Genomic DNA, 21,313 nt, shown 5'->3' on the forward strand with positions numbered 1-21,313 from the left:
TTGGTTTTCTGATGCAAAGAAGAAGACAGAGGGGGAGACAGAGAGAGAGAGAGAGAGAGAGACGAGGATAAACGAATGAAGCCTAACAGAGCCAGACGGCAGCAAGACAGATGGAGTGATGCAGAAGAAAAGTCAGGTAAAAAAAGAGAGTGAATGGGGTGAGAGAAGAGAGAGTCAGAGAAAAAGAGAGAGAAGGAGAGAGAGGTAGAGAGATTAGGGAGAAAGAGAGATAGAGCACATAACAGGAGAATCAGAAATAGAGAGAAGAATGATAGAGTCAGAGAAAGAGAGAGAAAGAGAGATAGAGAGATTAGAGAGAGAGAGAGAGCGAGAGATGGAATGAAGTGAATGGAAGATGTGGGAGCAGCACATGGGCCTGCGTGGCTGTGTGTGTGAGCAGCAGGCTGAGGGGGCTGGTGCGGCTAGGCTCCCCAAGGGCTGCGCTCTCCACGCTGTCTCCTCATAATGGAACACAGCGGCTCTCCAGCACCCTGCCGCCACCGCCAGCAGCCCCATTCATAAGCACAAAGGCATTTACAAATGACAGCGAGAAGAGGCGCTGCCCATTCCTCACCGCAACGCTGGCTTCCTCCACATTCTCTTTCCAGCACACATGCTCTCTCTCTGTTTCTACCTCTACCTCTCTCTCTCTCTCATTCCATTCTTTCTCTCATCTAACTATCTCCTTTTTCTTTCCTTGTTCCTCTCTCACCCATTGTCTCACCCCATTTTCTCTCTCCCCCCCCTCTCTCTGTCATGTCACTGTGTTTTATGTCTCTAGCATTCTGCATTGCATCATTTCCCCCCTTTGCTTCAGGTGGGTATCTACAGGTGTGTCTCGGGATACCAGCCTCACATTCATGGAATGCACTGGTGTGCTCTCATCTCCTGTTCGGAAACAAAAAGCACAAACGCTCCGAGACAGTAGGCAGCAGGCATGGGTCACCCCTAGCACAGTCAGTGGTGGACGTGAAGTGTGTGTTTCACGTTATGCTGATGGGGAGTGTGTGTGTGTGTGTGTGTGTGTGTGTGTGTGTGTGTGTGTGTGAGAGAGAGAGAGAGGGAGAGAGAGAGAGTTTGTGTGTGTGTGTGTGTGTGTGTGTTGGTGTGGGAGGTGGCGGCTGATGAGAGGGTTCCTCTTTTCACCGTAGCTTGCTGGCTGACAACGGGAGCCTGACACAGGAGCCTGTGTCCTGCCATAGCTGCTGTAGGTGTTGCTGGGATCAAACAAATGAGATCAAATGGAGTGTCATGGCTGGAGGTGCTGTGCAGTGACTCTTCTGATTCTTAGCTATAGAACCACACAGAACACAGTGTGCTTTAAACCACAAGGATTATTCATGGTTCTGTGGAATTCAATTACACAAGTTCTTGTTGGCACCTATACAAAGGATTACTGTACATCAAGAAAGCATTTAACAACACATAAATAGATAAAAATACATATGGTAGTACATCGCAGATTAACCATACACAAGGTAGTATATAGCAGATGTTTGACTAATTTTGTTAAAGCAACACAAGCAGCACAATTTGCTGAAAATAACACAATTTGCTTAAAATAACGGCTTCAAACTCCTTTTGATGCCACACTGACTTGCTGTGACAGAGTGCAGCGCTTCTGTCACAGGAAAAGGCGGCTTTCTCTTGCCACAACGTGAACAATGACTTTTATACATTTATTTGAAAACAAATACTGGACTATTAAATCATGTTACGATGTTGATCTGTTTGATGGTGTTGTATTATAGGTAGTAAAGACCTGATGCTTTGTCAAGACTGAGTTTAATCTAACACTGCAAACCTGTTTGTGGGATGCGTAAGTGAAATCAAAGTAGGGTTTCGGTGCAAGGGGAACTTTTCTGCGCTCATTTTACACTCCGATTTTGGAAGTGCTTATTGTAGCAGGGTGGTTCAGATGGGGTTTTATTATTTAGTGAAGTGTTATATTGTGCTATAAAGAAACCCCATGAATGTCTGTTAGTAATGTTTTTTTTCCCAATATGTTGGGATAATGGAAATATTGTGCATAAGCATATTTGATTTGTTGCTATGTATGTGTAGCAGGCAGACCTTGTCTGCTTGCTTGCTCTTTCCTCCTGGCCTCTCCTTGGCCCTCTGCTAATGAGTGGGTGGGGCCAATCATTCAATTAGGCCAACCATGCGCTACTTAAGTTGCTCTACAGGAAGAAGCTCGGTAGGTTCCACTGGTTGTCCCTTGTCTGAGCACTGGGGTCTACCGACCATCAGTTATGGTGCTGCCCTAATGTTGTTGACTAACATGTGCTTGGTTTAGCTAAACTCCATTTCTCTGTTGCCCTGTAGATGGATGGATATGCTGTCCTCATCTGCTGTCATTGGGAAAATTGGCATAGAGAAGAGTATGGGTATGTATAGCTTTAAAATAAATGTGGATGTTTTTGGGAAATGGTATCAGGTTTGATGTATTTTGTTTGTCTTCCAAGTAGCACGGCTTTTCCATCCGCGTTGCCCTCAGCGTAGGTCGTGCTGCTGTCTTGTCTTGTCTTGTCTTGGTTTTGTTTGGTTTCTGTTTAGCTTTGCTCGCACTTGGCAACTGCCTGCATTGTACTTGTACCATTTTATTATCTTAGTTATCCAGTGTTTGTCATTCCATAGAGTCTAGGACAACAACTTACAGGGTTCTCGCTGGCGGGAGGCTAGTCAGTCACTTAGTGGTGGTGCAGTAAAGATGCACATTTTGGTGTGAATTATCAGAATGTTTGCTGTGGTCTGCGGTGTTACTATTTGATCTTTCTTGCTGTGCAAGTGTGTGGGCTCTAGGGCACATTATCAGTAGTCTGCCTCCCCCAGGTAAGCCCCTGCCTTGCTCATTCCACTCCATCGTACCTCCCCTGTGGAACCTGTCTGTTAGTTGTGATCATTTTAAATAAACAAAAGTGCAACCAGAAAACATAATACATATTTTTGTACTTTCCTAACCCAGACTAGTCTTCATGTCTTTTTGCAGCTATCCCTCCTTCCTTTTCCCTGGCTTCAGTTAAATAAACTTGGTCATGTTTTCACTGGAATTCACGTCTCTGCCTCGTGTATACGAACCTGTGTGCAATGGTGCCTTTAGCCTAAAGAAAATGTATTTAAAAAAATTATTTTGGATATAGTCTGCTGCATTTGTCCATCATTCGGTCTTGACCAATCAACCGACTCAGGCACACTCTGTTATACTTGCAATAAAGGAGAATGTGTCTTGCATTGGCAATTTGACTAAGGTCGCAGGTAGGGGTATTGTGCGCACAATCTAGTAAAATGAGCATGCAATTTAGTAAAAGGAGCGAACACCTCTCCGTCTATTTCTCTTTCATACTGAGCATGTGTTTTGATTGGCAGGAGATTAACTGAGAGTCGTTGGTCTAATCACAATAAATCTGACCTCTGCCCATATCTTCTCCTTCTTTAATAACGCATATTCACTGCTCCCGTCTGCATGACAAACTGCAGCAGTTCCACTGGATCCTAATAGCTGATATGGCGACGGTGGTTGTGTCTGACACAGTGAGTGGTGATGCAGCATGAATGAGACCTACGGATATAGAGAATGTACATTTGTGACTGGTAGCCTGGTATGATGGATAGGGCCAAGGGCTTTCTTCTTGCACGTGTCTTTGCATCCCTCGTTGAATTTCTCTCACTCCTTCTGTGCTGCTCAGTGATATGCGGATCATCTGATCTGGGCACGGAGGCAGGGTTGCTGTTCATCCATTATGCCGTGAAAGAGCCACATGTTGTCCCCTTATCGCAGGGCACTGGGGACAGGCTCAGTCCCCTGGCAGTCAGCCTCTACCAGCAGCGATACATGAGCTGGAGAGACATACTGCTCCTGACACCCAAGATCCTACCCAGATTGCTCTTCAGTTTACATCCACTCTCTATCATCTCTCTCTTTTCTTTCTCTCTCTCTCTCTCTCTCTCTCTCTCTCTCTCTCTCTCTCTCTCTCTCTCTCTCTCTCTCTCTCTCTCTCTCCCCTTCTCTGTCTCTTTCTCCCCTTTCCTTCTCTGCCATTGTCTTTTTTGTCTGGTGTGTGCTTTAATTGAATTCAGCTCATTGGTGATAAATACCTTGGTGTTACCTCAGCATGGTACGAGATATGATAACATTACACATGATGGTTACCAGAAGAGCCGTCCTGACCCTCCCGTCTGCTTCTCCTTGTGGGGGCCGGAGGAGAGTCAACTCCCTTTTCAATCTGCCTTTCTCTCTTTCTCTCTTTCTCTCTTTCTCTCATTCTCTCATTCTCTCATTCTCTCTTTCTCTCTTTCTCTCTTCCCTTTTTCTTTCTTTTTGTGGTCACCTGAATGCCGCGCTATGGTAGACTAAACGCAAGTAAACACAGTTTATCCACCTCTGATATTTCAGAAAGAGTTTATCCACCTCCTTATTAGAGTTTATCCACCTCCCAAAGAGTTTATTCACCAATTACAACTTTTAACATTCAAAAAAATCCCACTGCATTATCCACATTAACAAGATGTACACTCATCAACACTCTAGGAACCATGTAATACCCCTGGTATTGTTATAAACATTGGACAATAACTTCCACCATCATCAAACATGTTTTGAATGTCTTTTTTAAAATCCGATACCGCATGGCATGGTCTATTTTACCGTGATGATCACAGAATTCATAGTTTACCCACCTCTTATTTTACCACTACACCCCTGTTAAGTATGTAATAAAATGAACAGATATGCTTCCCTATTACTGCAGATTTAAATATCTTTTGGTACTTTAAGAACATTCTCAAGAACAGTAGAACCATCTACTTTACAAAAGTGGTTGGAATTCCTATGTAGGGTTTCTTTTTCTTTCTCTTTCTGTAAAAGTCATTGATTATTTTTATCATTTTGTATTTTTTATCTTTTAGATTCCTCTGTTGATTTACAATGTTGTGTATGCTTTTATATTTCACTTCATGTATGTGTTATGTTATTTATGTCATGTGTGTTATGTTGATCACAAAAAAAGACCAGGAGAACCTATAATCCTCCCCTCCCCTGTGTGACATCCTGCAATCAGAAAAACAGACGAAGGCCAAGGAGAAGACGGGTAAGAGACTGGGTTTATTTGTAGAGAATTTTATTGAATGTAACTCAGTGTAACATTTTGAAAATCTCTATGTTTGTATCTAAAGATGTTTCTGATGAGGTGGTACTGTCTTTTCTTTAGAATGCTAGTCACTGTGGAGAAACAGTAGCAGACACTATCCACTGTTTGACTGTTTGTGCTTGTCTTTTTTTTTTCTGCAAGTATTTTTTTTTTCCTTTTTGGTAGGTATTTTAACATCGTCACAAAAAACAAATGTATCTGCAATATTTTGTATACCAACATGCGCACAAAGTTCTGCACCATTTTTTTTTAAAACCAAAACGACACCAAACAACATCCTTTTTGTTTTATTTGTGCTGACCTATTTTTTTTCCTCTGTGGCTGCATCACTCCCATGTGCTTGACTTCGCTGTGGTTCACACACTTGAAAGGGCACATGGGAAAAGGAAATGAAATTACACAACTGGCATTCATTTACATCAAGAACTCTATCGCAAGGTAGAAAAAAAAACATCCCATTAAATAAAGTTGGCTGAGCAAGCCTGCAAAAGAAAAAAAAAACACTTTTTCTAAGTGGAAAGGGGGTGGAGGGGAGAACATTTGGAATTAGCTGACATTTAAACAGAGAACCCTATGTATTCCATTCAGAACCACGTTAATGTTGTGTTGCAGAATATGCGTCGTGCTGAAAAGGTTCTTCATTTGAATGTTCATTTCCCAGTACACAGAAACCTGACCCAGGACACAATCCAATTGAACCCTAGGCCAAATTATACACATGGCCTCTCTCTAGAGAGCAGGGCCGAACAGGGTGTGGATGTGGTGGTGTTATTTACATTGTAAGATACTTTGCTTCTATACTATATTCTCTTTATAGTGCAAAAATACAAATGCCCTGTCCAGCTCAGATGCTTTTGATCTTCAAACATGAAAAAATAAACCCCAGAGAAATAAATAAAAATATCAATATACATATAAATAACTCAACATTTTAGAAAACTAGATTACGATGTTCGACAAAAACAAGTGGTGGAGTACAATGCTGACGCTAAGGTCTGAACACTCCCACTAGGTGATTGTTGCTTTTCATCAGTACTTGCCACTATTACCAGAGAAACTTTGTGTTGTAGCTAATTCCAGTATGTATATGATACATTCAGCTTTGAGTCTTATGAATAAATTAACTGGCCATGTTAAGTAATACCTCCTGAGGGAAATGAAGAGCACTGAGTGATTGTAATCTGCTAGTTTTGATATTGATGTATAATATATCTTACATCTTATTACTGCCAGTCATGCATTATTACATGTCTATTAGCACATAGTTATTTTTTCACCTGAATGAAAGTCCTAAACTTGTCCTGTTTCTTTGCAATTAATGATCAGCCCAAAAGGACAGTAAACAGCTAGTAGTAAGATCCATCATATAGCAGGTCCTGTTGGAGCAATATTTTATGATATATAGGTTAGCAGGATGACAGAACTGTTATAACGTAGATTCACGCCTTGAATCAACCCCGTAAATAACATGCCTTGAAACAAAGCAGAAGGACGGTCAAGCAGTCCATGTCTGGCAATTTTACCTATTATGTGTAGTGCTTCCACCACCTTTTTTTCCATTAAATTCAGAATTTAAATCACACTGACCCTTTCTGGACCTCATCTGTCTGTGTTTGTTTGAGGAAAATAATAGAGATTTCCGCATGTTTGTGCAGTGGCCCAGAAGTCAGATATTATGATGATCTGTCCCCAGCAGTCGCCAGCCACAAAAACCCAGCTAAGATCCTGCACAGCCATTTATCAGCAGAAATGACAGCGACCTGTGATGTTCCATGCATCGCAAACTATCTCACAATGGCTTTGAACAAACACCTGGAATGAACTAGTGTTTGTACAGTCTTTGATGTTAGAAACACGAGATGTTGATTCTGAGCTGGCAAGGTAACAGTCACATTTTGGGCTCAACTTCATCTGAGTTGTCAAGAAAATTATAAACTATAAGAATTATGACCAGCATATCATGATCACAACAACTGTTTTTGCATGGAACGATATTAATGAATTAGCACAAAACAAATGCCTAGTAAAGAATGCGCTGCAATGACCTGAAAACATCAGTAACATCTTCAGGCTTCACTGCTGCAGTATTTATTGTTGTAGATGTGTGTAGAATCTGGACCTGCTCATTAATCTCATATATTGCAAGGGCACTCTTCTGTGTCACACTAACTTTCTTCTGACAAATTGTATTTAGTTACTTGTGTAATAAACCATGGTCCACTCTCTACCACTGCTTCCATTTAAATGAGGGAAGCCATTTGTCACCTAGGTGGTGGCATCTGAAGTCAAAGCTTTACAGCAAGGGGTCTTCTACTGCCAAATTAAACATTCTCTTACCACGTTTAATTAGGGACTACTTTTATCAAAAGGTTTTGCTCTATACCTGCTGTTGCTGTTTAACATTAGAACTACATTAGGGCTTGGAACGTGTTTGAAATTCACGGCACAAATGTCAACGGGACAATGTCAGCGGGTTTAATAGAGTCACCCATGGCGAGTGCTGATATTGAAACTGTCTGGCCTTGCTTGGGCTTTAATGTAAGGCTTGTGTTGAGAGGATAATAACTAAGGGTAGTAAACAAAGTAAACAAAGCAGGAAGGAGCACATTGCTCCAGCGTTCCTCTAAGCGCCTCCCATAATTACTTTTTAGTGATTGCACATGCAGTAAGGATTACCATATGTAAAGATAATCTTTTGATTCAAAAATAAAATATTTAATGTACAAAGATCACTTTTATATAATTCATAATCTATGGAGTCTTTCTTTATATATTTACTATATTTTTTTTATGAGTAAATCTGATAAAGTCTGGCAAACTGAAAGTGTCAGAGAACGAATCAAAGACTATAAGCTGTGGATAAAACTATCATAGAAATTCAATTGTATAGGCTTTTCCTGGTTTCTATATACTGTTTTTCTTGAAAGAACAAAACAAATCACAAACAAAAGTGAATAATTTCCCCATTGCCACATGTACATTCATACAGTTGATGTAAGAGAGAAAGCAAGGAATATTTAAGTAAGATGAGGGACTTTCCACTTTAAGAGACTGTGAGCTGCGAGATAGCATAGTTTCTGCATATATTAAAAACATGTTGAAGCATGTAGGCATTTTCATCATGAATTCCTATCCAGACCACAGCCCCATGTTTGCCTTTGAATATTAACAGTCATTAATCAGAGCGGAGCAGGCAACTGATGTTTGACAATGTAACTGCATTAAAGTTAATAGATTAAAAGTTGTTATCATTAAAGTTATTAGAGCATGCAAACTCATATTATTTGGGACTTGTAATCTCTTTTTTGGGGTGTGTGTGTGTGTTGGGGGGTGGGGGCAGGGGTCATGATCTTGGCAAATATTTGCCCAAGTGGCTACAGCTGGTATAGCCTAATTTGGATTTACGCTGTCATTAGTGGCTTTTTTTTTTACATTTTGCCCTCTTAAGGAGTTGGACATTTTTTGTCTGTCTGTTTGTTTGTTTGTTTGATGTGTTTGTGTCAATTACAACAACATCATCTCATCTGTGGGGGGCCCACTGTTCAGAGGAAGGGGGTATGAGTAAGTAAGCAATAAGTATGTGAACAACACTGTGTGAACGACAATCTTTCCCATTGAAATACAAACCAGCGAGTAGAACCAAACCGAACCAGCCCCTCATGAGGTATTACGCTCTCATTAGGGAGTCTGATCACCAATATCTATCAGCCTTCATCAACGTCAACTGGGATGTCATTGGCTTTGTGAATTAGCCTGGTCGATACCCAGAGGACTCCTAGCGTCGATATCCACTGACCTCCGAGAGGCAAGCCGGGGCTGGGTGGAGCCACATGTCACGCTGTGTCCTTCATTGCTCAATATTGGCAGTGCGCTGGATGAAGTGTGTGTGTGCATCTGTGTGTCTGTGTGTGCTTGAGTTGTGTGGTGTTTAAAACACAGGTGAAGTAGCAGGTACTGGTAACTGTGTGTGACTCTATGTGTGTGTGTGTGTTGGTATACAGGTGAGTATGCTTGTATTTGTGTGGGTGTCAATGTTTGAATGTGTGTGTGTGTGTGTGTGTGCGTGCGTGCATGTGCATACAAATCTCAGAGTAAAGTCACAAGGCAGCAGGTACCCTTTCCAGCAGTAGTAAACATGATTCCTGGATAAGTATGATTCCTGGATAAGTTGCTACTCTAAACCAAAGCCTTGTGTCATATTTAACCTTTTCCCTCTTCAAGCTAAACCCACCCATGCATTTCCCTTCAGAATATCAATTTTTCCAATCAATATAACAGAGTACAGGTATTGCATTTCAACCTGTTATGTAAGCCCCTCTCCACAATGAAGCCAAATGCCTTGGGGACTCTTGCACTAACGTCGACACACCCCTTAGCTGTGGCCGGCCAACGGAGCCTGCAAAATGGAAAGAGAGGGAAAAAAAGAGTCTCCTGTGCTTGTGGTAGTGTTGAAATCCAAGCGTCTGTGCTCAGGCGGCTGGGCCGAGGCTGGGGGTATTTTTAGAAGGAGCGGGGAGGGGAAGGCATGAATTATTTATCACTCTGATGCACGTTTATCTCCGACCTCGATGCCACCCCGAACGCAGCCACAAACATGATGGGGTCAGAATTGCTGTGTGTATGCAGTGTGTGTATGTGCGTAACACAGTCTTCCAATGGCCTCGCCCTTTCCATCTCTCTCATACACACCAACACAGACACACACACACACACACATTTGGGTTCATGAGTGCCATTGCAACATCAACAACTGCAACAACAGAAAAACAAAAATTCAGATGCTATGAAGCTAAAAAAACAACAACAAATGCCTGTCTCCTCCTCCCCATGGCGGAGCCTGCTCACGATGAAAGGATGCCTGTGTTTATCAGCGAGAACGAGAAGAGTTTTTTGTTTTGTTTTGTTTTACCCCAACAACCTTCCCCTGACCGCAAACTGGGACAAAGACATTCTGAGGCAGTAGTAATGTTTACCCAACATACGTACGTACATACTGTACATACATACATACATACACACATACATACGGTACATACAGTTCAGTTTAAGTGCTCACGAGTTTGAGTATTCGTTAATTTTTTCTTAAATTTTCATTTCTTCTTTAATCTCTCCCTACCACCACCCGCTTCCTCCGCGACTCCCCCTTCAGAGGCGGTATTTGCGTAGCAGGTCGGCCTGCCAATTGTACTTCCGCTCTGGGAAGCGTTCGGGGATCTTGATCTTGCGGAAGTCGTCGATGCACTTCTCCAGCTCCTCCTCGATGGTCATCTTGGCCTCCTTGGAGGCCCGCTTCTTGCTGGTGGTGGAGGTGTCCCGCGCGCTGGCCGTCAACGTGCGCATCAGGTCGCTCTTGCGCCGTGGCTCGGACTGCTGGAGCATGACCACGGGGCCCTTCTTCAGCGGCCGGTCCAGCGTCTGGACGTGGTGGTGCGGGTGCACGTGGGGGTGGTGGTGGTGCTGCGATAGCGGCCCCTGGTGCTTGGGTGGTGGGCCTCCACCTCCACCGGCCCCAACTCCGCCCCGGCTCACGGGCCCGCAGATGACGGTGCCCTGCGGCGAGCTGGCCTCCGACTGGCTCTCGGAGCTGGAGGTGGAGAGCTCGTTGCAGGAGGTGCCACTCTCGCCCTCACCATCGCCCTTGTGGTTCTTGCAGCAGCAGTCGCACAGAGGGGAGGACCACCGGGACAGACCACCTGGAAGAGAGAGAGAGAGAGAGAGAGAGAGAGAGAGATTAGAGAAGTGTACAGGATGTGGGTGGGTGGAGGAAAGAGGGGCAGAGATTAAAGAGAGACTGAGACTGAAGGAGAAAGACAGAGATGCAGATGAGAGGAAAGGAGCACAGAAGAGAAAGAGAGAGAGAAAGAGAGAGAGAGAGAGAGATGAAAGGGAGTGAATGTGGCTGTAAGAGTGTACAGTGTGTGTACAGTTGTGTCAGTGTGCTTGTTACAGAGAGAGAGAGAGAGAGAGAGAGAAATGAGAAATAAAGTATAAAATAATGAGGCTCAATAGAGCTTTGGCAAACACAGGTGTTGCAGTGTATGAAACAGCTGAAGATGTTGTCAGCATGCCCCCTAAACATGTCCTTTCATCCCTGTATTAGCCGTCATGAAGCCAATAGACAATAGAAGATAATATCACAATTAAAGGCACATTAAAATGAATTACACACATATCAGCAAAATAACTGTGGATACTACACTAAAGAAATAGAGGTATATGCATACATATACTCTGGAGGGAATTAAATGCTCCTATTAATTTATGTTATGGAAACCTTATATTTTGTGTAAAACAAACTCCAAAGTCCTCGTCTGGCCACCTCTACTCTCCTCTGACCCTTGGCAGTTGATAATTGTCTTACTTTTGTTCATTTGCATGTAATTATGCAAATGTCTTTGTGTATGTCAGATTTTGCTTGCAGAGCAACTCTCCTTCTTTCTCTCTGCCTATTAGTCCCAGTCAGAGGCACTTAGCACTAATTACATGTGTTTGTGGGTAATTGCAAGGTTCTTACTATGCATTTGGCTAAGACCTGTTGGTAAGGCACTCGATGAGCTTGACTGCTAGCGACTCCACTGGCTTAAGCTGCAAATGGGTTGGAAAAGACCAACACAACTTCTGACCAGGCAGAGAGGAAGGCGACTTCACATTTAATGGAGCATAAGCTTAATGCCTTGTCTCATTCTTTAACCCCAGAGGAAGGTCTGTCTACCTCAGAATAGAACAAGCCTCAAGTCTTAACTCAATAACACACACAGCAAAGGCTAAAATGAGGGAGAAATTGATTAACTTATGAAACAACAGTCTGAAAACAGCAGAGCAAAACACAGCCAGTCTCCAATTCTTCATTCATGCGCAGAATACAACTCTACCAGCCCCATGATCAATAATTCATTATGTGTTATTAGCCATACTTGTCCCGTTCATACCTCCTCATCGGCTGTTGTTTTCATATTGCTAACAGTAAAGGGGCGCTCTTTCTCTCTAGCTATTGATTAAAAGGGCTTGGTTCAGCCCTAGCATCCGATCCCCTTTAAAACGGGAAGTTATTATGCCACTCAGGGGAGACATTCTCCATTAGCGGCGTTTCCCTGCTCTTTACGCTCCTTGTTTACCACTCCGTTTACTAGGTCTCATGGATGGTTACCTAGGCCAGATTAAGAGCCAGGAAATGAAATGCTGTAAGCTCAAATGTAGTCAGAGAGACTCAACTGAGAGTCAGGGTTCATTACCAGTGGCGCATTGAAGCTAGAGGAAACAACACCGAGGGCCCTAATTTCATTGATGGGCAACTGCCAACGAGCAGAGCAACAAGCCATGAGGAAGTCCACAGCACACAAACTAAAGGTATTTTAATAATTTGGCAAAATACCACGAGCAAGGTCCTACCGGTGAGTCAGAGCAATGCTCCCACGCACGCCCCACACAATAACTTCAGTTCATGCACACAGACTTGTTGCCCATTGTTTGTCAATGAATGGGCCCTGAGATACTTGTGTTCAGTCTTCATTGAAGCATACAACTTGTATTCCATTTGATTAATCCAATCTAATCAAGTTTTATTTACTTATTCCTTTCTTTCTTTAAGTGACTTATCTTTTGTTTATATGGTACTCTATGTCTGTTTATTTTTCATTATTTTGACAGATTTCAGATATAAATCACAAATCGTTAATCAGATCGTGGATCTTTTGTACGTGCAGCTGTCTGCGCTATAAATTGGAGCCAGAGAAAGCTAAATGGAAAAACAGACACCTCATCACTTCCGCTGTAGTCCAAAATGTATTCATTTTTTTATCAAACAGCCATCCATAATTAAATGAGGATACTGTTGAATTGTTCACCCATTCAGGGGTAGGAGTGCTAAAGCCAAGAATCCTTTGAAATGCTGCTATGAGCTTTCAGACAGGCTCCTTCATTCCTCAGTAGGCTTTCCTCAGTCTCACTTACACCTTCTCTCGTCTCTGCTTTTTTGACAACTGTTCGTTGCGCATGCAGAGACAAGCCAGGGGCGGCTGGATAGATTGCTAAACTGGCCTTGAACAGCACCGCCAGATGGTAGTGAGGATCGTCGACAAACAATGTCTGGCAAATCAATGAGGACACTCAGAAACTAATGACTGACGCGCCTCAGAGTAAGGAGAGCGAATGATTCGTTCTAGCAGCCTAGTATTTGTCTAAATGATAAGTAAGTAGGACGAAAATGAGAGAATCTGCTCATCTCAGGTTCCTTATACTAATCGCCAAAAAGTGGTTCTAACATCTCCATAGAGGTGTTCCTGTGAGAGGAACTGGCGACAGATGCTTTTGGAACACGCCACAGAAGTCTCCTGAATTAATTTGTGTCACTCACTCTCAAAAGGGACCCTTTGATCGATGAGCCGCCGCTCTATAATTGGTGTTTTGAAAAATAGGCCCTGACTCGACACGAGCTAAATCCGCTAGTAGCCAATTTTCCTGTCTAAACGGAATTAACAGGAAAAAGGCACCTGGAGCTGGCCTGACAAACACCCCCATGGTGCAGGGAACTTCACCGTGAGGTACAGAAAAGAAAAAAAAACGTTCTCAGGCATGTTCTCTCCCCTAGTGAGGTTAAATGGCCTGTCTTGTTGATTTCTGCTCTGGAAATAAGAAATGATGGCATTGCGCTTTCCTAAGAGAACAGGACAAACCCGCCGCTGCTGTACGGCCATGTTTTCCAAACATGGCTTGTGGAGCCAGCTGTCGCAGACACTAAAGGGACGTGTGAGGAGAACAAAGGGGAGAAATATTATTGCCTGGCTTCACAGTTATGGAGGGAGACCTTGTTGTTCACTGTTGTCTTGGTGGAATTTCTACAGCACAGGACACCACCGTTGCTGACTGTATGACACATTGCCAGTTTTGTTTCATTTGCTATTAGAGCTCTAGGGAAGCCCCTCTTCTTTACACACACACACACACACACACACACACACACACACACACACACACACACACACACACACACAGAAAGAACAGGTGTAAGAATATATGTGTCTGCTAGTGTTGACTTATGACAGCCATATCACTGTTCCACATGTTGGTGTTGCATTTCCCATTAGGAAATGAGCTCGTTTTTTCTCTCCCCCCTTTCCTTTGGTCCCAGGTGCCTGGCTGTGGGATGTAGGCAATAACAGCCATGATGGATCCACTTACACCAGGATCTGTGGCATTGATAATTACATGGCCTCTCCCAGAGGGTGGTGGTGGCATTGTGCAGATGGAGGCTGTACATCCCAGATCTCCGTGGTTATCAGTGCATAGTTAGCGCTAACTGCTCGCAGGCTAGAGCTTCTCTTTGAGTGATTATGTGTGTGTGTCTTGGCGTGGTGTGAGTGTGCCTGCCAGGTATGTGTAAATGTTAGGCTTATGCAATGTTTATGTGTGTGTATGTGTGTGTGTGTGTATTTGTTTGTGTAAGGCAAGACACTGTGAATCTTACCAATGGACATACAAATTTCTGATTCCTTGGTCAGGTAATCATGACTTTTACAGGTTTTACGATGGGCTGATTGATGTGTGTGTGTGTGTGTGTGTGTGTATTTGTGTGTGTGTGTGTATGTGTATGTGTGTGTGTTCACTCAGTAATCTGCAAGCGATTTGGCAGAGTTGTGATGGCCTAAACTAAACGTGGAAATGACCCTCTCACTCCCTCTGGCCCAATACAATGAGAATATTCTGAGACAATTTGACAGACATCCTTTATAATGAGAGTCAATGATCTGCCAACAGGCAAATCCAATCCTAACTCATGCATTAGCCAATCTAAGTGTCCTATGGTATGGCATCAACCAAACTCAACCACTTTTTCTGCATTTGACAGGGGGGAAAGGGGGGAAAATACTAATATAAGTATAAGTATAAGTATAAGTATAAGTATATATACTTTTTTGATCCCGTGAGGGAAATTTGGTCTCTGCATTTAACCCAATCGGTGAATTAGTGAAACACAAACAGCACACAGTGAACACACAGTGAGGTGAAGCACACACTAATCCCGGCGCAGTGAGCTGCCTGCTTCAAAGGGCGGCGCTCGGGGAGCAGTGAGGGGTTAGGTGCCTTGCTCAAGGGCGCTTCAGCCGCGGCCTTGACTAATAATAATAGCCGGCTAAAACTAATAGCTTGTTTTCACAACCCTTCACAATGCATGTTATAACCATGATTGTTCACAATCTACTTTACCACTACCTGCTACTTCAGGGCAGGTTGTCTCTATTTACGGAACTGACTGTGTGTGTGCCTCGGAGGGAGAGGGGGAGGCTGAGGGGTCGGCTGAACTCTGTGGTGGATAGGATCTACAGTTAGGTGTTAATTAATAATTAACATCTAATTGTTACCAATTAACACCTAAGAAGAGAATATTGACAAATAAGAGACATGAGAAGAGGCCCAGGTGTGCTTGAAAAGGATTTAGACAGAGGGTTTGGGTGGGGGGAGTGGCTGAAGACAGCTGAACAGCATGCACTGCAAGATAGCAACCAAACTAAATAGCAAACACTGCAAGACAGCAGCACAGCAAGCATCCCATTTCTCATGCATGTCTGTCCTTGACTTCTCCATTGTTGTTGTATTCCTTCCTCATGTCCTTCATGTTTTAATTGTTATAATTAGAGGAAAGGAAGGAAGCAAGGAAGGATTGAAGGAAAGGAAAAGAATATGCTCATCTCAGGGAGGATTGACAACGAGATTTGAAAAGAACCCTGAGACTGACTGCTGTGGCCATCTGGAATCCTCAGGGCCTCTCCCTGTAACCCTCCTCAAACACACCTGTTAGAGGGCACCCAGGCGCCAGGCAGAATCTGATCAGCAGAATCAGCACAGTTTGTTCAGGGCCCAGACCAAATCCATGAGGAGGGCTCGGGGAGTCATTCGCTGCAACATTGCCACTGCTGGCATTTGACTGAGGCTCTCTGTGTTTGCTTTTAGATGATACAGCCATCCTTTTTTCCAAATGCCAGTGAAATAATCCTCTGTATACCTCCTCAGTATGCAGAGTCTAGTGTGTGTGTGTGTGTGTGTGTGTGTGTGTGTGTGTGTGTGTATGTGTGTGTGTTCTGTGTGTTCGTGTGGGTGCTTACAGTATGTGTGTGTGTGTGTGTGTGTGTGTGTGTGTGTGCGTGTGTGTGTCTGTGTGTGTCTGTGTATGCAAATGTGTGTGTGTGTGCTTGTCTGTGTGAGTGTGTGTGTGTGTGTGTGTGGGGGGGGGGGGGTCTTGTGTGGGTGCTTGTGTGTCGCTGCATGCAAACGTGTGTGTGTGTGTGCTACCTAGTGCTGATACATCTAGCGGAGGCGGCTGTCTGTGTTGGTTTAGCTAGAGGAGAACATACTTGGGATGCTCATTTGATGTACCCAGTGTTCTCTCAGTCTCCTCCTTTTTCTTGTTTCCCCTGCAAGCGTGTTCTTTGCTGTGTGTGTGTGTGTGTGTGTGTGTGTACGTGTGTGTGTGTGTTTGCTTGCTGATGGCCCTGTCTGAGTCCTGTCAGTCTGGTTGCCATGCTGGGGAGATAATGTCATGCTCAGCCCCCTGCCTGTCACCTCCATGGGGGTCGGTCTCTACGTGCGTTCACTGTGATCTCTCCTTTTTTTCTGAAAACACACACACACACACTCACAAACATACAAACAACACCCAGACACACACTCGCACTCACCTAGCAATATACAACCAGAAGCACACACTCACCTACACACACACGCCCATCTTCATCCCTCAAATGTGTCAGAGACTGAGTGCTCTGGCCTTGCTGACAGATGCTGTCCTTCTGTCTGCTCCCTTGGCCGATGCCACTCTTCTCAACCTCACACACACACACACACACACACACACACACACACACACACACACACACACTTCTCAGACCCCTCCTCTGTCATCGTACTCTGCCCTCTGTCCATGTCATTCGTCGGTCACCCCCGCCTCCCCCCACCCATCCGTCTCCTGTCCACTCCAACCTTATCAATATATCACCTGCCCTCCACGGGGGCTGTGGGGGCCTTTGCGGTCAATCACCCTCGAGATTGATTTCTGTCATGCGGCGCCAGGACGCGACGAGGCTGCTTGGCCAAGATGGACAAGGCACGCGCAGCAAAAGCAAATAAGCTCTCCTCATTGTCTCCTCGTTGTCATCTGTCTTATTCTGTAGGTGCCTTGGTCTGGCCTACACTAACACAAGGAGTCGTAACAAACATTGGCACACACACACACACACACACACACACACGCACACACACACACACACACACACACACACACACACACAGAAACACACACACACACAGAAACACACACACACACACACACACACACACACACACACACACACACACACACACACACACACACAGAAACACACACACACACGCACACACGCACACACACACACACAGAAAAACACACACACACACACACAGAAAAACACACACACACACACACACACACACACACAGAAACACACACACACGCACACACACACACACACACACACACAGAAACACACACACACGCACACACGCACACACACACACACACACACACACACAGAAAAAAACACACACACACACACACAGAAAAACACACACACACACACACACACACGCACACACACACACACACACACGCACACACACACACACACACACGCACACACACACACACACACACACACACACACACACATACACACACGCACACACACACACACACACACACACACACAGAAAAACACACACACACACACACACACACACACACACACACACACACACACACAGAAAAACACACACACACACACACACACACACACACACACCATGCCCTGTACCCAGGGCACAGTTGAAAGAGTTAAAGCAACACCAAATATTTTTCTTCTGTCGCACGCACACTATTTGTTTATCCAGCACCGGCTTTGCAAATAACGATGTCCACAGACAAGGTAGAATATTTTGCATTACTTATAAAAGTACGATGTATTGCGACATCAGATGCAAGTCAAATGTGTAGTTTCTTATGTCTCATTCCATCGAACTACAAACCCGCTACCCGATCTGGCACGTACATAGTGCGGTTATAGCCGATAGAGGGCTGCAGTGCGAATGCTGAAGTGCCGTTCACCCTGTTATGAGTTGATAAACCACGGAAAACAATTTTGGAAACATTTTTTTAAGGTACAAAAAACTCTTTGGTGTTGCTTTAAATCAACTGACAATGACTAGAAAGACACTTAAATGGATATTCATTTCCAGCATTAGCTAAGAAATAGCTGAGTAAAAATAAATGTTCCTGGTAAAAGCTTTCTACTTTCCGTGATAGAAAAAAAGAATATGATGCAATAAAGACGCCAACCGGAAAGAGATGTTCATGGTGAAATGTTCCTGCAGGAAAATTAATATTTAAAAGCTGAATTTGAATAAATTGGCAGTTCGGTGTGCGAGAATATTAGCATTCACGTTGGTGGTGTTTAATGACAGGCCTGTTGTTACATTCTCCTCACCATCTGTGCCCTCTTTGAGGGAACTGTACGGCTTTCACTGCCTGCATTTTTCAAGCTGTGTGCTAACTGTAGTGTAGTGAAGTCTGTAGAGGGACCATTTACATTTCCTTGTTGAATGTTATTAGTTCACAGTTCCTTCCTACCTTCAAAGTGCACTTGTCAAATATTTAATGGAACAGAGTACATACAAATACCACACACTCAAAATGCAGTCATCTTGCTTAACCCATAGATTGTGTGGAACAGAGTACATAAAAATACCACACACTCAAAATGCAGTCATCTTGCTTAACCCATAGATTGTGTGGAACAGAGTACATAAAAATACCACACACTCAAATGCAGTCATCTTGCTTAACCCATAGATTGTGTTTGCCTGTCTGAAGCTTGGAGGAAATATGTGGGCATTCTCAGGCTTGACAAGTGGCATAGCCAGAGCTCCAAATGAAGTATTGACACAACAGTAATTAATAGTCCCAAATGTGCTGACTGGTGGCCAGCGTGTCATGTACTCATCTTTAGGGCGTCCTGTTGACAGAGGAGTGGGGCAGCCATGTTGTTTTGCATTTCTTATTTCTGCTGCATCATCCTGTACTGTGTTGCCCTCCCTCCTCCTCCTTCACCCACCCCCCTCACACCCCTGACTCCAGCCGTTCGACCTCTGCCACGGCAACAATCAAATCTCACGCCCCGCCCCCCACACACACACACACACCCTCCCCACCCCACTGAGCATATCACATCAAGCCCAGCTGTGGCTCGGCTCCCGTGGGTTGCTGGGATATGAAACTGCTCTTTAGTTTTGGCCGCAATTCACCTCTTGGAAAATTAATGAAAGAAAAAAAAAAAAACACCATATGCGAAGAGGATTCAGTACATTCAGATAGCGATTCCTCACAGCAAACCGGTGGCCCCGCTACGGCAGAGAGCCACACTTATGGATTCAGAGCCATCACTCTGACAATTTATTCATTTAACAGCCACTCCAAATCGAAACAGCCAAGTTAAAAGAGAACACAAACTGCAATCCAACTTATGCAAGTCAGGCCTCTGACCCAATCTCTCTATATCCAGAGACCAAAAGCACCCAACGGGAAACAAAAGAAAATGAATAAATTCGTATTAGCTTCGCTAAATCGAGCATGCTGTGGCACATATTAAACACATGACTATAAATAAATGTCTCAACTTTGAGTAACGCTTCTGAGGCCATGAGTGTCTTTTTCTACTTAATCGGTTCCCCTGGCGAGGTGAATTAAAACACAGGGAGGCCAGCCGTAATTACTAATAAATGACTCCTGTTCACAAGACAGGGAACTGAAATGTAATGGTGGATGAGGATGAATTGCACTGATGGCTCCTGTATGTCTTCATTAAATGTCCTGTCTGGATAGGGGTGATGTGAGTCTATTTTAAAATGAGAAGGTGTTTCTCTATTCTAATCTGTCATTTATAGATGGGGACGCAAATCTGTCACAAAGTGACCCGTAGTTATGCAAGTGTACAAGCTGGTTGCCTGGGGGAATAGAATATGCCAAAGCTGTTGGTTTGGGCCTTTGGTCAGCAACCTGAAGACATCATGTGTGTATGTGTGTGTGTGTTGCAAAGGCTTGGTAGAGAGGCGAAACATGAGGGTGTATGTATGACTGTGCCTGTGCCTTTTTCAACTTTGGAAGCGATGACACTTAATCTCACCAGGGGTTTGTCTGGCACTTTCTGCCAAGTGACTTTCCAGACTGCCTTGTGAGATTTAGGGAGAGCTATCCTTGGCTTAAATAGTTCATTAAATTTGTATTGTTTTAGTTTTAGATGGTAGCTGGTGTTCACAGCAACAGAAAGACAGGCCCCCACCGGAACAACCAGCCAAACGAGGCATGATGAAACCTAAAAACCCCTTTCAGTCTCCGCTTAATCAATGGTGATCCAAAAGAGGTCCATTCTTTTAGTCAATACGGGTCAATACAAGACAGCTCCTCTCTGGCCATGCACCCTGGACCCTCTGATTTTTACAGGTCAAAACCAACACTTTTTTCAACAACCTCTATTTTCAAGTAGACAGCTGGTAAGAGGGCTATTCTGCAGGTCCAATAGAATCCATTTCCAAAGCAGAAACTGCCAGTCTTGTAAGAGGTCATTAGAGAATCGCACACGCTTGGTGATTACATTCAGTGCCATCTGAATCATCCTCTTTGGGATCAATTGCCTCATGACTCAGTTACTCCTCACAATCTCAGGCAGTGAAATAGTTAAATATATAGAGGTAAGTATGGTCTCCTGAAAGTGTCATGAATAATAAATTAAAAAAAATACTACTAATATAGTACACCAGTGCGGTTGACATAGTGCCTAGAAAACAACACAGCTTCAAAGACCCTTAATCAACCTGTGCAATTCTTTATGGCTTGAGGGAGCCCAAATCAAACATATAGGGAATATCCTCAGAAATAACCACAGACTTAAGAATACCTAGAATGCCCAGAACAGCCTAAACTCCATACAGAACAGGAAAGAACAAGGACACCATGGACAGGGTTACTCACTCAAGGAACAGACAACAGATCAGTCAGAGAAGAAGATGGAGAGAAGGAGAAATAGAAATGATAGAGGTGCACTTCAGTAAACGTCAGTGTGTCTTTGACTTTGAAGGGGGCAACA

At 43.8% G+C, this 21,313-nt stretch overlaps 1 protein-coding gene across 1 annotated transcript in view; it reads right to left on the reverse strand.

The window, feature by feature from the left end:
* Positions 1-5,100: 5,100 nt before the first annotated feature.
* kctd16b (potassium channel tetramerization domain containing 16b) overlaps positions 5,101-21,313 on the reverse strand; it is a 65,540-nt gene continuing 49,327 nt past the window's right edge. The window contains exon 2 of the mRNA XM_042093214.1: positions 5,101-10,840. Coding sequence (XP_041949148.1) covers positions 10,293-10,840 — 548 coding nt within the window. The 3' untranslated portion in view covers positions 5,101-10,292. The remainder of the gene's footprint in view (positions 10,841-21,313) is intronic.

Source organism: Alosa sapidissima, chromosome 5 (genome assembly GCF_018492685.1).
Source record: "Alosa sapidissima isolate fAloSap1 chromosome 5, fAloSap1.pri, whole genome shotgun sequence".
NCBI classification, from domain to species: Eukaryota; Metazoa; Chordata; class Actinopteri; order Clupeiformes; family Clupeidae; genus Alosa; species Alosa sapidissima.